This window comes from Annulohypoxylon maeteangense, assembly GCF_022496945.1.
Source record: "Annulohypoxylon maeteangense strain CBS 123835 unplaced genomic scaffold GGS22scaffold_7, whole genome shotgun sequence".
NCBI classification, from domain to species: domain Eukaryota; kingdom Fungi; phylum Ascomycota; class Sordariomycetes; order Xylariales; family Hypoxylaceae; genus Annulohypoxylon; species Annulohypoxylon maeteangense.
Window position 1 is genome coordinate 746,934 of NW_025953254.1, and position 16,749 is coordinate 763,682.

General features: G+C 48.4%; 3 protein-coding genes across 3 annotated transcripts; 2 read left to right on the forward strand and 1 right to left on the reverse strand.

The window, feature by feature from the left end:
* Positions 1-4,519: 4,519 nt before the first annotated feature.
* On the forward strand, positions 4,520-6,296 carry GGS22DRAFT_161595 (AhpC/TSA antioxidant enzyme-domain-containing protein). The gene is made up of 2 exons (XM_047961109.1): positions 4,520-5,256; positions 5,311-6,296. The coding sequence occupies exons 1-2, from the start codon at positions 4,816-4,818 to the stop codon at positions 6,046-6,048; spliced, it is 1,179 nt and encodes a 392-aa protein (XP_047819511.1). The 5' UTR covers positions 4,520-4,815; the 3' UTR covers positions 6,049-6,296.
* Positions 6,297-6,484: 188 nt separating this feature from the next.
* On the reverse strand, positions 6,485-13,620 carry GGS22DRAFT_199888 (ketoacyl-synt-domain-containing protein; the record flags this gene model as incomplete). Its single annotated transcript, XM_047966356.1, has 8 exons — positions 6,485-7,510; positions 7,581-7,895; positions 7,966-11,837; positions 11,892-12,177; positions 12,259-12,608; positions 12,673-12,851; positions 12,903-13,287; positions 13,341-13,620. 8 exons carry the CDS (start codon positions 13,618-13,620, stop codon positions 6,695-6,697), a joined length of 6,483 nt encoding a protein of 2,160 aa, XP_047819512.1. The 3' UTR covers positions 6,485-6,694.
* Positions 13,621-14,581: 961 nt separating this feature from the next.
* Positions 14,582-16,743, forward strand: GGS22DRAFT_161607 (serine hydrolase-domain-containing protein). Its single transcript, XM_047961110.1, has 3 exons — positions 14,582-15,110; positions 15,166-15,597; positions 15,710-16,743. Exons 1-3 carry the CDS (start codon positions 15,069-15,071, stop codon positions 16,208-16,210), a joined length of 975 nt encoding a protein of 324 aa, XP_047819513.1. The 5' UTR covers positions 14,582-15,068; the 3' UTR covers positions 16,211-16,743.
* The last annotated feature ends 6 nt before the right edge of the window (positions 16,744-16,749 follow it).

The window sequence follows — 16,749 nt, forward strand, 5'->3', positions numbered from 1 at the left end:
GACATTCGATGATGACGATACCGAGAGTGTAGCTAGTGTCCCTGTTGGGGCTATGAAGGGTTTAAACCTTAAGGCCCCGGAGGAAGAGAAAAAGCTCCCTCCACATGCTTGCGCGTAGGTCTTCAAAATTTGATTGGCTATAGGTTCCAAGGTTGGCTATCCAGGCGGATTGCTAATGTGCAATTATAGGTACTGTGGTATCCATTCTCCGGGTTCGGTCGTGAAGTGTCTTGCTTGCAACAAGTGGTTTTGCAGTGCCCGAGGCAATGCGAGCTCGTCGCACATTGTCAACCATCTAGTTCGAGCCCGGCATAAAGAAGTACAGCTTCACCCGCAGTCGACCCTCGGTGACACTACTCTTGAATGCTATAACTGCGGAACGAAGAACGTCTTCTTACTTGGATTTATCCCCGCTAAATCGGATACTGTCGTTGTTCTCTTATGTCGTCAGCCTTGCGCCGCTACGCCCTCCTCGAAGGACATGAGCTGGGATACCTCTAGATGGCAACCGTTGATTGAGGACCGAAGTTTTCTCCCTTGGCTCGTTTCACCACCGAGCGATAATGAACAACTGCGTGCTCGTCACTTGACACCTCCCATGATCGCTAAATTAGAAGAAATGTGGAAGGAGAATGCCAGTGCTACTATTGCTGACCTGGAGAAGGCAGCCAGCATCGATGATGATCCGCTCCCGGTTCTCCTAAAGTACGAGGATCCGTACCAGTATCAGAATATATTTGGGCCGCTTGTGAAGATGGAGTCCGACTATGACAAAAAACTGAAGGAAGCGCAATCCGAAGACGGCCTGGTTGTTCGATGGGACCTAGGTCTCAACACGAAGCATCTCTCTAGTTTTACATTTCCGAAATTGGAATCTGGGGATGTTAAATTGGCCGTTGGCGATGAAATGCGAATCAAATACAAGGGTGAACTTCGGCCTCCTTGGGAGGGCGTTGGATACGTGGTCAAGATCCCTAACAGTCAATCTGATGAGGTAACCTTGGAATTACGCAAGACAGGAAACGATAAATCCGTGCCAACTGAATGCACCCATAATTTCTCGGCCGACTACGTCTGGAAAGCCACTTCTTACGATCGCATGCAGGCCGCTATGAAGACCTTTGCCGTGGATGAGATGAGTGTCTCTGGATATATCTTTCACAAGCTTCTCGGTCATGAAGTTGCTGTTGCTCCTATGAAGACCAACCTACCTAAGAAGTTTAGCGTGCCTGGCCTTCCGGAGCTCAACAACAGCCAAATTAGCGCTATCAAGAATGTTCTATTGACGCCTCTAAGTCTCATCCAGGGGCCTCCAGGGACTGGTAAAACGGTTACCTCTGCAACAATCATTTATCATTTAGCAAAGATGAATAATGGTCAAGTCCTGGTGTGTGCTCCCTCAAACGTTGCGGTGGACCAACTTTGTGAACGTATCAACCTCACGGGGTTGAAAGTCGTTCGTCTTACGGCGAAGTCTCGTGAGGATGTTGAGTCTTCTGTTAGCTTCCTAGCCCTGCATGAGCAAGTCCGGATGCTCGATACCAACCCCGACTTGATGAAGCTCTCTCAGCTAAAGACCACTGCTGGTGAACTCTCAAGCCAAGACGAGAAACGGTACAAGCAGCTGACTCGTGCTGCTGAGCGTGAGATTCTGAACAATGCAGACGTAGTCTGCTGTACCTGCGTTGGTGCTGGAGACCCGCGTTTGGCCAAGATGAAATTTCGAAATGTCCTTATCGACGAATCGACGCAGTCTGCTGAACCCGAATGCATGATACCTCTCGTTCTGGGATGTAAACAGGTTGTTCTTGTCGGTGATCACAAACAGCTCGGACCTGTGATTATGAACAAGAAGGCTGCAAAGGCCGGTCTAAACCAGTCACTCTTTGAACGCCTCGTCCGACTCGGGTTTACCCCTATTCGACTGAACATTCAGTACCGAATGCATCCTTGCCTATCCGAGTTTCCCTCAAACATGTTCTACGAAGGTTCTCTCCAGAATGGTGTCTCGGCACCGAACAGAATCCGTAAAGATGTCGATTTCCCTTGGCCGGTCGGCGAAATGCCGATGATGTTCTGGTCTAACCTGGGCAACGAGGAAATTTCTGCATCCGGAACGTCATACCTCAACCGGACTGAGGCTTCCAATGTGGAAAAGATTGTAACTCGCTTTTTCAAAGCTGGCGTACGACCTTCAGATATTGGTGTTATTACCCCGTATGAAGGCCAGCGCAGCTACATTGTCACCACGATGCAGAATACAGGCACGTTTAAGAAGGAGTCTTACAAGGAAGTAGAGGTCGCATCTGTGGATGCTTTCCAAGGCCGTGAAAAGGATTTTATTGTTCTTTCCTGTGTACGTTCCAATGACAACCAAGGCATTGGATTCCTTTCTGACCCGCGCCGGTTGAACGTTGCTCTCACTCGTGCAAAGTTTGGTCTCGTTATCATCGGCAACCCCAAAGTCCTATCCAAACACGAACTATGGCACCACCTCCTAGTACACTTCAAAGAGCGCAAATGTCTCGTGGAAGGACCTCTGACCAATCTGCAAACGTCCTTGCTTCAGTTCAGTCGGCCTAAAAATACGTACCGCCCGCGTCCTCAGCAGGCTTCGTACGTCTCTAGCGGTTACACCAATGGTCGCTCAGCCGGGTACAACGGTGGCCAAAATTCAGGCCAAGACTTTGAGTCGAGTTCAATGATTTCGTACATCCCCGATGATACGTCCAGTATCCATAGCTCGGCTCTTGGCGGGGCTGGGATTGGCAATACTGCTTTCCCGCAAATGTTTTCCAACTTTAATTCTGAACAGTGGCCGGGGCTTCCGGGTTTCAACCCAGCTTCAGGTGGCCGCGCCGGCGGCAAGGGTAGGGGCCGAGGGACAGAGAGTATCGCCGGTGAGAGTGTCGCCACGTCTGAATACACAGACGGTACTGCCAGTGTCATTGGAAGCAAAGGTGTTGGGCAAGGTGGCGCTAGTCTCGGAGCTGGGCTTCCGGATGCTCTTCGCACCCGACCAACGTCGTTCACCCAGAGCGACCGTTTAAAACAACATGTTGCGGATAGTTCCTACCCAGCCTTTTCGAATGGATTTCGACGTCGATATGACGACGATGAGAAGTCGGTTAGCACAGCTTTTGCCAGTCAGGTTGGCGGTGGACTCGATTGATTTGCCAAGGACAAGTGAACAGCACGAACATTTAGACAAGAATAAGAAGATCCAGCAGTCAAAGAGTCCCAAGGCCCTATAGCCCTGTACTCTCGATCCGCAATCATTCGAACCCGAGCTGCACATCAGAACAGCTCGTGCTTTAATACTTGCCGACCTATAAACTTTGGAACCATCCAGCTCTTCTGCAGTTGCAGTTCGCGTAACTGATTTAACAGAAGTAGCGGAGCTCAAGTTGCTGCCAACCGGCAAGTCCCGCCGGGACCAATTCACAGACGTTACGACATGAGTTGTCTAGCTTAGGGTTTTGGTCTGGTGGCAGTGGAAGACGACAGAGAAGACCGTAGCAGGACACCGAATGAGTTGTAGCAGTTGTGTTAGGCAGCTGCTATGGAATTTGGTGTCAGACCGAGATAACCACCACGAACGATAGCAAGCAATATGGCTGATGCTCTGCGATTGGGAGCCATCCCGAGTCCCACTCGATTCGTAAAGTGCGAGCCCTCCACTCATGAGGACTCGGCTAGGGCTTCAGAATTCCCACAAGTCCTTCAAAATTTGCTGCGTTCAATTTGATTCATAACAGAGTAGACGTTGCTTATTAATATACATTCGTTCGCCTGAAGTTATATGCCCCTATGTTAAGAGAATCAACTTACGTATTAAACGATTTAGGTACATACCTGAAAATAACACTCGCTCCATTGACAGACAAGGCGACAATATTGAATAAAACATTTATTTGCATGCCTAGTAATAGCTAGCAGATACAGATTTTATATACACAGGTAGTTCAGCGGTAGGGAGTTCAAGGTTCTTATCCTTGTTAAGAAGTATGGAATTTCATTGGAGCTACGCCATGGGTTGCAGGAACCTTTAAAAAGCGGGTGTAACCTCCCCTGAAACCTTAACCACGTGGTCGGGTTGCTCTTTATAATAGTACGAATATTTAAAGTAGAATACCTAACTTTTATAGTATATGAATAGTTCTTTAATTAGATTCGATACCTTGGCAAGATTCTACCTTGCTTCATGAAGGTTATCTGTAACATAATATTACCTACCTAGTAAATTACCTATGTAGTAAGTATATACGGTTACCATTCACTTTGACTTGGAAAGGGTTGACTCCTATAAATAAGTACCTGCCGAGATAACGATGTGGGGAGCCTGAAAGTTAAATAGAATAGCTTATCCTATTGTACCTACAGAGAGCCTCCTTAATCCCTGCATTGTACCGAGATACGACATGTTGAGCACTGCGGGCGGTGCGGGTTGGGCGTTTAGGCATTGAGCATAGGTACCTACCCGGTTTAGGTACCACTTCCCAGCTTACATACCGGTACCCGTAGATTTCCCTTGTATACCCGCGACGTCAACCGTCACTAACTCTCTCCAAGTTTCAGCATTGATTTCTCCTCCATCTTCTTTCTTGGGATGCCAATTAATTGCACATGTCACCTCTATAATTCTTTGCCTGGAGCATAGAAAAAATCCTTGGAAAACGGTTGATAGTATTGAAAGCAAGCACTCAGACCCAACCTTTCCCTCGTATTCGGCAGTAAATCCGGATTACTTCCCAACCCCCGCCATCTCATGTCAAGTATCCATCCCACTAAAAGTTGAGAGCAAGCATATCCTAGATGGCTTCGTCGGTACACTCTACTTCTTCGGGAGGTCCTATAACAAATGAAAAGAACACACGGTCATCGTTTAATGAGAAAAACAAGCAACCGGCAATGGCAGCGATACCTGCTTCGAATATTTCGAAAGGGCTAAATGCAATAGAGAAACCCATTCAAGATGCCAAGCCTACTACTACGACCATAGACACGTCTGCCGCAACTACTAGCGATACCGACTTGGCGACACGGCAAACTCAAGACGATCCAGTGAATTCCCAGGATTTCCAAGGCGAAGTGCAAACTACCAACGACCTACCAACAATCGAGACGCTACGCAAAATAGAGACATACACAGTTCTCGACAGTGATGGAAAGTCACATACTTTCAAGAGCCTCTATGCTGGCCACAACTCTGCCCGTCGAGTCCTAATAGTCTTCATTCGACATTTCTTCTGTGGGGTTAGTTACCGACGATTGTTTTCGAACAAGCATGCGTATTAACCGATGTCATAGAACTGCCAAGAGTACCTGCGCACTCTATCAGCCTCTGTTACCCCAGATGCTCTCCTGCAATTGCCGGTCAGCACCTTTATTGCGGTCATAGGGTGTGGCACTCCCGAGTTAATCAATTCGTACCTTCAAGAAACCGGGTGCCCATTTCCAGTCTATGCTGACCCAACTCGTCGTCTATATTCCGAACTTGGAATGGTGCGTACCTTGGCAATGGGGTCACGACCAGCTTATCTCCAGGGGAAATCTTTAGCACATACCGTCGTGACCGGCGTAGTCCAGGGCCTAAAGCAAGTCAAGACAGGTCTGGTAATGAAGATGGGCGACCAACGACAAGTAGGAGGAGAGTTCCTTTTCGAACCGGCCAACCTGACAATAGATACACCCGTGACTACGCCACGCAGCGAAGAAGAGAAGAAGCTTGAGTTCCCCAGTGAAGAGAACAAAGCAGACGAACATGAAGACCCTAAAGTCGAAGAGAAGCGAGTAACATGGTGTCATCGCATGCGGACAACACGGGATCATGCGGAGATGCCGGAGCTCATGGAGGTACTCGGTCTAGACGGTAGCGGCGCTCCCATCAAGGACAAGAAACGATGGGAGAAGGCGCTGAGGACAAGAAAAGGTACAGGTTTGAGTATGGCAAGCCAGATGAGCCGAATGAGCATCGATACTTATCGTACCAACCATACCCATACCAGTCACACTAATGGTGATTCCAAGGTAGATATCAAGGCCTAGGAGCTTCTACATCGCATAATAGACATATAGCAGGGGGGGAGACTACCAGGGATTGGTGGATACAGTGGGAGTTGCATTTGTAGTTGAGGAATATGCTGCGCAAAATCTATGTAATCCGTCATTACAGCTATATTGACTTTCATTCCCGGGCAACAAAAGTATTGCGAGGTTGTATGTCACATTTTTGACGCTTCAGGGGGAGATTGGGGGAGCTATTTGGATTGACTGAATTAATGCATCAGAAGATAGTGCTCAATGATACCATTTTACCTTTTTCCTGTCATTTTTATTTTCTAATTACAGAGATAGGTACTGAATCTTCCTACTTCGTACCAAATGTCTTATATCGGAGCTTGATCGTAGTTTGATGCCGAGGTACCTAGTACTAGGACAATCTCATCTGGATTATGTACCTAATCGATAAGTACCGTCACTGGCAGGTGCCTCCGTCCACACTCACTCTTCGCTCCATCAACCTTCTTCTAATAGTCACACCTCGCACTCATTACCTTACTTTTAATCTTAAAGGCAAAACTTAACTATCTTACGCTTCGCTCATCTCAATCGTATGATGAACATTATTGTCTATCTACCCAGTATCTATCTATCTATGAGATTCAATAGGAAATGAACAGCTTTCAGAAAACTATGCCTTCGTCCGCGAAACAATCAAGTCGGCCAAATCCGTCACATTCGTACTTGTTAACAACTCTAGAATCTCAAGAGTCGCACCAAGCTCTCTCGTAATCCAATTGCGTACATCAATCGCCGTCAAGGAATCTAAACCATACGATGCCATGTTACGCTGAGCATCTACATCCTCGCGTGCGACTGACAAAACCTCGGATAGCTTCTGTAGCACGCCCTGTATGGCAACTTGACGAGCCTCGTCGTTGCTAGCTGCAGCACGGAATGCATTTCTATACGATACGGCTTGCCCTGAGTCTTGGCCCGCAGCTCGTATCAAAGCAGCTGCCTCCGCTTTAAGATGCTTGAACCGTGGATCCTCCGCATAGTAAGGCAAAGCGCCCGTGTTGTTTGGAACGAGCTTCAGACCGGTCAGGCACTGAGCGCCACAATTGCCGGATGTGGCCACGGCCAAAAGGGCCAAAACCTCAGCTTCGGAAATTGATTGTCCGCCAAAATTCTTACTGATCTCGTCCTTTCGCCCTGCATTCTCAGCAATGTAACCCGCATCAGTTACGACTGATAGGTCAAGGGATACCCCAGGTAGGCCTTGCGCTGCTCTACAAGAGGCAAACCCATCAAGAAAAGTGTTAGCCGCGGCATACGCGGCTTGACCACGACTGCCAACAATGCCCGCAACGCTCGATAAGAGGACAAAATAGTCAAGCCGTGCATTGACAGACTCGAGCGCATTGTGGATGTTCCAGGTACCTTTAACTTTAGCTCGAGTTGCCGAAACATACGACTCGTGGCTCATTTCTTCTATCAGCCCGTCCTATGAATGGTTAGGACTCTCTTGTAAACGATTTCCAATCAAGGTTATTACTGAGTGGGATCGGACTTACATGAAGCATCATTGCGGCATGGACTACACCGCATATCGGTGGAAGTGTTTCGACATGTTCCCTCACCAACCGGTAAGCATCTTCTTCGTTAGCGACATCACATACCTTGACAGTTATATTGGCTCTGCCCCGAGTATCGCTGATGAGTTCCTTTAGTTTATCGACATTGCCTCCGCTCCTCGATAAAAGTACGATGTGTCGAGCACCGTGTTCGACCATCCATCTAGCCATACTGCGTCCTAATCCGCCAGTGCCGCCGATGATGATATGAGTCCCTTCGCAATTTAGAAAGCGCTTAGATGCATAGTGCAATGCCTACTCGAAATGTTAGCAATTTTCTAGCTAACAGCAATTCGAAGGTCTCCAACACAAGTATTGGTCTTACCATTACCATGTCGCCCCTCCAAGCAGAAACTACAATAGGGTGCAGAACGCCTTGTTGGATCATTTGCAAGCCCCTGCCCAATTCGCCCATTCGCAATACCACCAGCTTCCTTAGTGGCTTTAGAGTGCCCCTCGAAAAACACCCTACAACATCCCGGAGGATATCCCTCATAAGCCGCGGGCGGGTAGTAGCTAGATTCAGCAGATTGATTGTCGTAAAGCTTATGTTTTCGGCAAGGTCTGATCTGGCGCTCCAACCGTCAAGGTGATCATGGAGTGCTCCTTGCATGTGGACGATACGTCCAAAGGGCGCAATACTTGCCCAAACCTTACCCAAGGTATCGGCCGCCGCTGACAACCCGGATGAGCTGGTGAGCACTACATCCATCCCAGCTCCTCTAGTAGCGTCTTGTATGTCCCGGCTAAAATAGATGCTGGTTGTGTCGAAGGCGTTCCTGCACTTGACACCAAATGACTTCACAACGAACTCCTTTCTATCGCTACCATGGATTGCAACAAACACATTGGCGCCAAGGTCTTGTGCAATTTGTATTGCTGCCAATCCCTTAGCGTCGTTTATTTGGATGAGCACACGTTCCGATTTTCGAACGCGGATGACTTGTGATAGTGCATAAAATGCTGTGCCGAATGCCGATGGTATCATTGCCGCATCCTCGAAATTCATTCCTTCCGGAATCCTGACGGCGCCGTTAGCTGCTACAGAGATGTGTGTGCTCAGCCGGCCACCTCCCAACACACAAACTCTATCCCCGATGCCAAGATTGACAACATCCTGGCCGACGCGAGTGACAACGCCGCTACATGATCTTTCAGGCTCGCTAGACGTATTGATTTCTAGATGTGCCGAAATGTCGTCTTGGCTCAGCCTGCTAGCTTTAACCTCTATCTCAACTTGGTCTTTACCCAAGTTCTCGTTAAAGGAAACATCTTCAAAGTAAAGTGTGTCAAGAGAACTATCGGCTTGGGCAGTAGCTCGCAACTGTCGTCCATGCTGGCGAAATGATTGGAGGTATGGCTCAGATTTTCCCAGCTCACGATGAAGTCGGAGGTTCATATCATCGTCAACGATAAAACGAGGCACGACTAGATCTCCACCTTGCTCGGCGAACTCAACCTCGGCTTCAGGATTATCCGCTAGTACTGTTCGCCTAAATGCATCTTCAATCAATGCCGCTTGGCCTTCGACGTCCAGAGTGCTATCTGGATCGAGGTCTAGCGTAATAGCCATCTTTCCAAGTTCCGATCGTACCGTGCGAAATAGACCTAAAATCATATTGGTACTTGGATTCATAGAGAATTTAGATGCGCCACATGTCACCCATAGGATACCTCCGGCTTGTGTCAATATATTCTGGACCTTCTCGAACTCCGCCTTATTTACCGAGGCTAGAACAGGACGGTCAAGCTCCGAGAGGACGACAAAAAAGCCGTTAAAATTGCTGATTTGGGTCAAACCTGAGATATCGGGAGAGATTCCAGAATGTGCCTCGATAACTGCGCAAAGCGATGCCACCAGTGTGTCGTCTCGAGTACGCTCTGTCACCACCGTAACACGTTCTCCGTGGGTCTTGATATGCGCGTGGCTCACACCATTGGCATGCCGTGCTTCAGCTTGTTCCCACTGTATCTTATAGCACAGCTCTCTAGGCTTGGGTGGCTCAGGAGCAGCAGTCTTGAGCGATGTGAGCTCTAATCCTAACATAGAGACGGTGGACAACTCGCTCTCCATTGGCGAGAACAATTCGGCTAGGAATGTCCCGGATTTGGTGTCTTTTGAGGATTGGACAATGAATTTGGACCCAAAGCTCCTCTCCCAGTCATCGCTGACATCGATATGGACCTGTTTGATGGCAGATGGTAGCTGTGGGTCTGCATCTCCGTCAAATCCCAGACTGGCCTGCGACACTTGAATAAGGGGTTCTAGCGTGGCCGGATGGGCTATATACGAAGACTCATATGCTAAAGGCATAATAAGCTTCGTATCCTGGAGAGCACCTTGACCGCTAACTCCATACGCGCCCATCTTGACACTAACCAAATTCCAAAAGGTATGAGGATAGCTAATACCACCAGAACTGAGGTTGAAATAGAAGCCTGCTGCGGGCATTGATATTTCATTCCCCTCCGATTTTGGATTGAAATATTCCTTAGGACGGGAAACCACCGCATTATTCCTTCGCGGGGGTTTTATCTCAACGGAACCGCGACAATGCTCCAACCATCCTCGCTTAGACTCGAAACTAGAAATGTGGAATTCATCCCATCCTGTCTGAGATGCGGCGTGCTTCCTAAAATTCACTAGGAGTTCAACTGGTTCATCATCAGCTAGAAATAATTGGTCAGGGATAACGATGTCTCGCAGGTCAAAGCTACTCGCTTCAAACCCCTTAATTGCCGCTCGTTGACTAGCTGCCTCTACAATCATAGAGATGAAGGCGGATGCTGGGAATACAGCTTGATCGTTGATGCGATATTCACGTAACCATGGAAGTTCTTCTAGCCTGATGAAATTGCGCCACGTCGGCTCCAGGTCGCTACTCCAATCAGTCAACGTTCCAATCAGGTCATGGCGTGCAAACGGCTTGAGCCGGTGCTGTCGTGTGATCCTACTTTCGTACCAACAATGCTGGCGCGACCACGGATATGTGTAGAGAAAGGGAACAATGTCGGGCTTCTCTATTTCAGAACGTCTGTGGTTGATGTTAAAGAAATCGATGCCCTCGTACCCGCGAATGAAAAGCTGGCCAGCGAGCTCAAGAGTTGTCTCAGTAGCATCACGGCTTCGTACAAGGGTTGGAATATATGCCGGTATTTTAGAAGCTGGCTGCCCGAGAGTCTTGAGAGTCTGCATAATAGGGCCTTTGAGAGCGGCATGTGGGCCGACCTCTATGAGAATATCGGGTTCGCTTTCTTCGCAAAGCAACTGTAATGCGGTCGTGAAACGTACTGGATTTGTGAGGTTGTCCACCCAGTACTGCGGGCCAAGCTCGTCGGTAGCAATCTTGCGAGAATGAAGAGAAGAGAAGAACGCGACCTCGTCATCACCTCTTCTTAACTCGACATCTGCGATCATGTTATAGTATGTCTCAGCAACTAGTTTTATATGCGGGCTATGGTAGGCAACATCGACGAAGAGCTTGCGATTGAAAATCTTTTTGCTCGCCATCATATCGGAAAGTTGATCGATAGCTTCGGCGTCTCCCGATACGGTTGTCGAACTAGGTGAATTTTCACAAGCTGCTACTGCTTGAAATGGATCTCGTATCTGTTTCAAGAAGGGCTGCAACTCCTCGGCGCCTATACCTACCGCCATCATCGAACCTCGAACATCTTGAAAATTCTTTTTCAAGTCGATAATTACCTGACCACGATAGTACGCTGCAGACATCGCCGCTTCTAGCGTCAGAGCTCCAGTTGCGTATGCCGCGCCAATTTCCCCGCTAGAATGGCCAATGACCGCCGAAGGTTTGATTCCCCACGATGCCAGGAGATCTACCAGTCCAAGTTGAATAGCACTACAGATCGGCTGACTGATATGGGCCAAGCCAACACGCGAATCTTTGTCATCCAGCATCAGCTCCTCTAGCAACGAGAAGTCGGCCCCAATGGATAGGAGGTGCTTATCGGCTCTCTGGATGGCTGATGCGAATACGGCGTGGGACCCCAATAACTCTCTACCCATGGCATACCACTGTGCACCCTGTCCGGTGAAGACAAAAGCGAGCTTTGGTGGCTTGGAGGGCGCACGCTTTGGTGCTACTTCGCCGTTGAGGGCTATTGCTAATTTGCTACACATGTCGGCCACCAAAGCGATACGCCACGGTAGTTGAGAACGCCGTTGGCATAATGTGTCTAATCACGTATTAGTATGCCTGTGTTGGAAATATGGATGATGTTCAAACTTACAGGCTAGGTTTCGAGGCATAGTGCTTTGATAAAGCTCCGCGTGCTGCTCGAGGAAAATGCCCAGCTGCTCCATACTCTTCCTCGCGGCGGCCTCGTCGTTTCCACTTATCACGAATAATCTTTTCATTTTGATATGGCCTTCGAACTTGTTAGCGTCCAGAAACTCGATTTCGTTCTCCTCCGGCAGTGCCTTAAGTACTGCATGCGCGTTCGATCCGCTATACCCGAAGTTATTTACACATATATACTTCTTGTCTCGAGGAATTGGCTGCTGCCTTTGAGAGATCTAATGGTAAAAGTTAGTATTCGATCCATCCTCGGCTCATTATTACATAGCATTGAGAAGGTATTATCTTCATGAACTAACTTTTAGGTTCCATTCGGATAAGGGAATGGCTGGATTTTCTTTCTCGAAGTCGGCATTCGGTACAATAAACCCCTTTTCCAGCATAAGGGCGGCCTTCATGACCGATATAATGCCGCTTGCGTTTTCAAGGTGACCAATATTCGATTTCACTGACCCAATACTTAACGGTTTGCATCCATCTAGCTTCCGGCTTAGTGCCTTGTATATGGCCTTGGCTTCTATAGGATCTCCAACTCTAGTACCAGTTCCGTGAGCCTCAAAAAATCCGATATCCTTGGCATCGATGTTGGCTTGCGAAAGCACGTTTCGTAACAACGACTCCTGCTCTTCGGAGCTAGGCGCAACGATGCCTTTGCATTTTATGTTAATCTCTTGCTTGCAAAGCAGATGCACACCTAGGTAGAGTATACGCACCAACTGTTCTGCCATTATGACTAACTCCCGTATGAGAAATGACGGCCCTAACATAGTCTCTATCCTCCAGCGCCTTATGTAACGGCTTAAGGATCAAACACCCTGCCCCTTCGCCTCTTGCATATCCGGACTTGGCGCGGTGATCGAATGCGTAAGTTTTTCCCGAGTCGGCAAACAATCTATATCATTAATCAGCTAATCTCTTGAAACAGAAATGTTGCCTTATTTACCTTAGTTTAGCCATAGATACCCAGACATCAGGTTGTGTGATGAGATGAGAAGCCGCGACAATAGCTTGCTCAGACTCCCCTGATCGTATACTCTGAACAGCCATGTGTAACGCATACATACTAGATGAGCATGCCGTATCGAGAGTGACGGTAGGTCCGCACAAATTCAAGAAGTACGATATTCGTCCTGCCAAGAACGCCCCTTGGCTACCGGTAGGGTCGAACATGGGCGCGTCGTCCAGGTCTCTAAGATTGCCCATCCTATGTTCATTGTCGGAGCCACCGATGAATACACCGACTCTCCGCCCCGAGATAGACTCCTTAGGAATGCCAGCATTCTCGAGAGCTTCGTACGAGCATTCGAGGAGGAGTCTCTGCGTAGGATCTTGAAAAGGATTAGTTCCGTGACGCAACTTAGATTCGTAGAGTAATATTTACCCATGGTCTCGGCCTCCTTGCGCGTCATGTCAAAGAATCCAGGATCGAACATTTCCAGGTTCTGAGATACGAAGTATCCCCCTTGTGAGTTGATTGTGCCCTTCTTCTCTGGATTGGGGTGGTTGTAGGCCTCCTGATTAAAGCGACCTTTGGGTATCTTAGACCACGCGCTTCGGCCCTTAGTCAACAGCTTCCAGAAGTCGCCCGGCGAAGACACGTCGCCCGGCAGGCGGCACGACATGCCCACGATAGCAATGGGCATCGGCGCCTCAGACTCCATATTGAGAGGTGTGAGAAAGGGTGCTAAAAGACTGGTGCCAAGGAGTAATAGCTGGGCAACCTTAAAACAATCGTAGAATCACCAGGATCGAACGCGCCAGTAGTCATGATATATCAAGGAGTAAGACGTACTTGGATTATGGTCCAAGTATGCTTCGTTCATTTCGAAGACTCGATATATTTACTGATTGGGTTAAGCTTGCGTGGCAACTCTCCTCCAGAGACTCTTCCTCCAAGGGTTTAACTGACAATGAAACACGGGACTCCAACAGGCGGCAAGTTTTTCACTTGAGACGAATAGAGATGGATATCGCGACTAAGTCCGACGCTTTAACGTCACTCAGTAGGTCACTTTTGCCTTCAACCTGACACAAGTGACATCCTCAGAAGGCAAATCACTTATCTTCCGGCTCTTTACAAGGCGTATTGACATCTATCCCAGTTCCTTGCTGGTAGGTACGACACATTTTCCCTTCACGTCATCTTAATTCTTAGTAAGTGAGTGAATACGTCCCGGGAAACCCCCCCTAAGTACGTGACTGGGCTAACTCTACATTTGCCAAGGCGCACTCACAAGACACTGTCTCGGTATACAGAATTGCAGATTTGCAAGGTTCAGGTTCGGTCGGTGCGGTACATCGTAAACCTAGTCTGATGTGACTATGCTACGTAATGGCTCGTACAAGATATGTAGGTAAAGAGTATCGGAAGTCCGTGGGTCGGTAGGCATGTAAGTTGTCATCGGCTTCGTTATCGCAAGAACAGTACACCGGTTTGTTGAGACCGCAACGTGCTTCTCCTAGCTGCATCCCCGAGGTTTGTTGTACTGGGATAGGAACCTCTCAGAGACGAACACATGGAGAAAACGTTTTCAAGATTTCTTCCGTCGTCCAAGGCACCCTTCCACTCGGCTTACATCAATTATCTATCAGTGGTGTAGGGTAACAGGGATATTAAATCGTGGGCTCTCAGGGATGATCTTGTTTAACGTTTCTTCACATACCCATCGCTCTACGGGAATTTCCTTCAGGGATGACAATCTCAGTTGGCATTGCTTCAAGTTGCCATCCCTTCATGTGAATTTTCAGGGATTACCTCAGTTAACTTTCCTTAACATAGCCCTAGCTCGAATGCTGGTCCGCAAGGTAAATCTCTGAGTCATCATCTAGCCTATAGCTTTAGCAAATTACCGACTATGACACCCCTTCGAGTGTAGATGTATAGCTGCTACTGGCTGTACGGTATCCGGACTTGTGCAGGGAGTAGCTTTACCTAAGGCACACGAAAACCTAACCTAATACAAGAACAGTCGCTAGAGGGCACGTTGTCTTCTTTTCATGCTTGCAATACATCTTATTTTTCCACTTCTCTCATAAAACCAATATAATAAGTAGGAGAAGAGCTTAAAGGAGAACGGAAAATCACATCTTTCGGATCCCCTCGCCTACAATGAGATTCCTCTGCTTACCCGGCGCCTACGGGAGTGCCAAGGTAGGTCACTGACCCCTCTTAGGGAATCTATACAGGCGCTGACGGTAGAGCCTAGAACTTCGGCGTCCAGCTTGGTCCCTTCTCCAAGCACATGGAGGATAGGGGTTTGGCGACATTCGCATTCAGTCAAGGAGAGCACGAGGTCGAGCCGCCGCTTGGGTGGGAGAATTATTTCGGGTCGCGGCCGCTATACCGGTTTATCGACTCTTCTGAGGGCGATGCCTTCGCGGCTATCCGCAGAGTCAGGCATATCCCACGTGGTCTCAGCCCGGAGGACACATTACGGCTGTTCAGCAAAAACGATGAGCCCTTGGGTTTCAGATGGCAGACCTTCCGCGAGGCGCTGGACCGCTTATTCAAGACTATTGATGAGGATCCAGAGATTGACGGCTTGATAGGCTATTCGGAAGGCGCCATGATGGCTGCGTCGATCTGCGCGGAGGAGAATAGGAGATGGGAAGAAAAAGGGGTTCCAAGACGTATCAAGGTATTTTCCCCCTTAATTAAATCTTTGCTTTCATTTACTCGAAACATCCCAATCCATTATGTTGTTAGAAACCTGAGCAAAGAAACTGACGAGCTCGCGTCTACCCCTATAGTTCGCCATATTTTTCGCCGGCTCACCACCCCTGGTCTCCGAAGGTGACGGCTTCGTCGCCAAGCTAGCGGATGAGCACGGGATCTCGATCAACATCCCTACCTTCCACGTATTCGGGTCCAACGACCCTCTCGTGTACTCTTCCGTCGCGCTGTACAACTCGTGCAACCAGGACACGGCGCAGCTGTACGACCACGGCCTAGGCCACCTGGTCCCCCGCGACGCCGACAACGTCGAGCAGCTGGGCGACACGCTGTCCGACGTCATCACCAAGATCAACAAGACCGGGGAATCGGAGGGTCGCAGCAACGGAAAGAGGGTCTCCCGGTCCGGCTCGGGCGCAGAGACACCAGTTAGCGTGTTCACCGCCGACGAATACAACACGAGCTCGTCCGCGGGATCCGCCGCCTCCTCGGCCGGGTCTACGGCCGAGTCGGATTTAGATTCCCGGTCAAGCCACGGCGTCGAGGTCGATGGGATCGCTAAGATCCAAGTAAAGTGAAGTTTAGGTATCTAGGTACCTACCTAGGTACAATACATATTTAGAAAAACACAAGCCTATCTAGGTACCTAGTAGTAGTACCTAGCTACCTAGGCATAGCCGATATGAAGATTTAGCACGGGGCATATTTTGTTAAATTGGTTTCTTACATTTTTCGTTGGTTTTTTTATGGTCGCTGGTGCTCTTTATTTCCGATATTCCGATGTGGCTTGTTTATATGTACGTCAGGACTTTTTTAGTTAGAAATTTTCGATGTTCATTTTTTTCTCCTGCTTTTCTTCTTCGGACATCCGGTTTAATGAGGAGCTGTCTCTTGAAGTACGGTTACCTACCTACCTCCTTAGGTTTACCTATTGAATATATATACATATACAGGACCAGAGCAGATGGTTTAGCTTACGAGGTGTTTCGTTTATAGTCTTCCACCATATACTAGAAATACCTAGGTTAGCTATTGACATTTCTTTTACTGTCGACGAATCATGATCTTCTCGTATCATGCCGTCTTTAACCCCGAGACATATACTGTACGGAAATGT

What these genes read in the sequence shown, in the direction of transcription:
- GGS22DRAFT_161595 (XM_047961109.1), top strand. Translation starts at nt 4,816, where the DNA reads ATGGCTTCGTCGGTACACTCTACTTCTTCGGGAGGTCCTATAACAAAT. An exon ending in TTCGACATTTCTTCTGTGGG is followed by an intron (nt 5,257 to 5,310) that starts GTTAGTTACCGA and finishes CCGATGTCATAG; the next exon opens with AACTGCCAAGAGTACCTGCG.
- GGS22DRAFT_161607 (XM_047961110.1), top strand. Translation starts at nt 15,069, where the DNA reads ATGAGATTCCTCTGCTTACCCGGCGCCTACGGGAGTGCCAAG. An exon ending in GCGCCTACGGGAGTGCCAAG is followed by an intron (nt 15,111 to 15,165) that starts GTAGGTCACTGA and finishes GGTAGAGCCTAG; the next exon opens with AACTTCGGCGTCCAGCTTGG. An exon ending in GGGTTCCAAGACGTATCAAG is followed by an intron (nt 15,598 to 15,709) that starts GTATTTTCCCCC and finishes CTACCCCTATAG; the next exon opens with TTCGCCATATTTTTCGCCGG.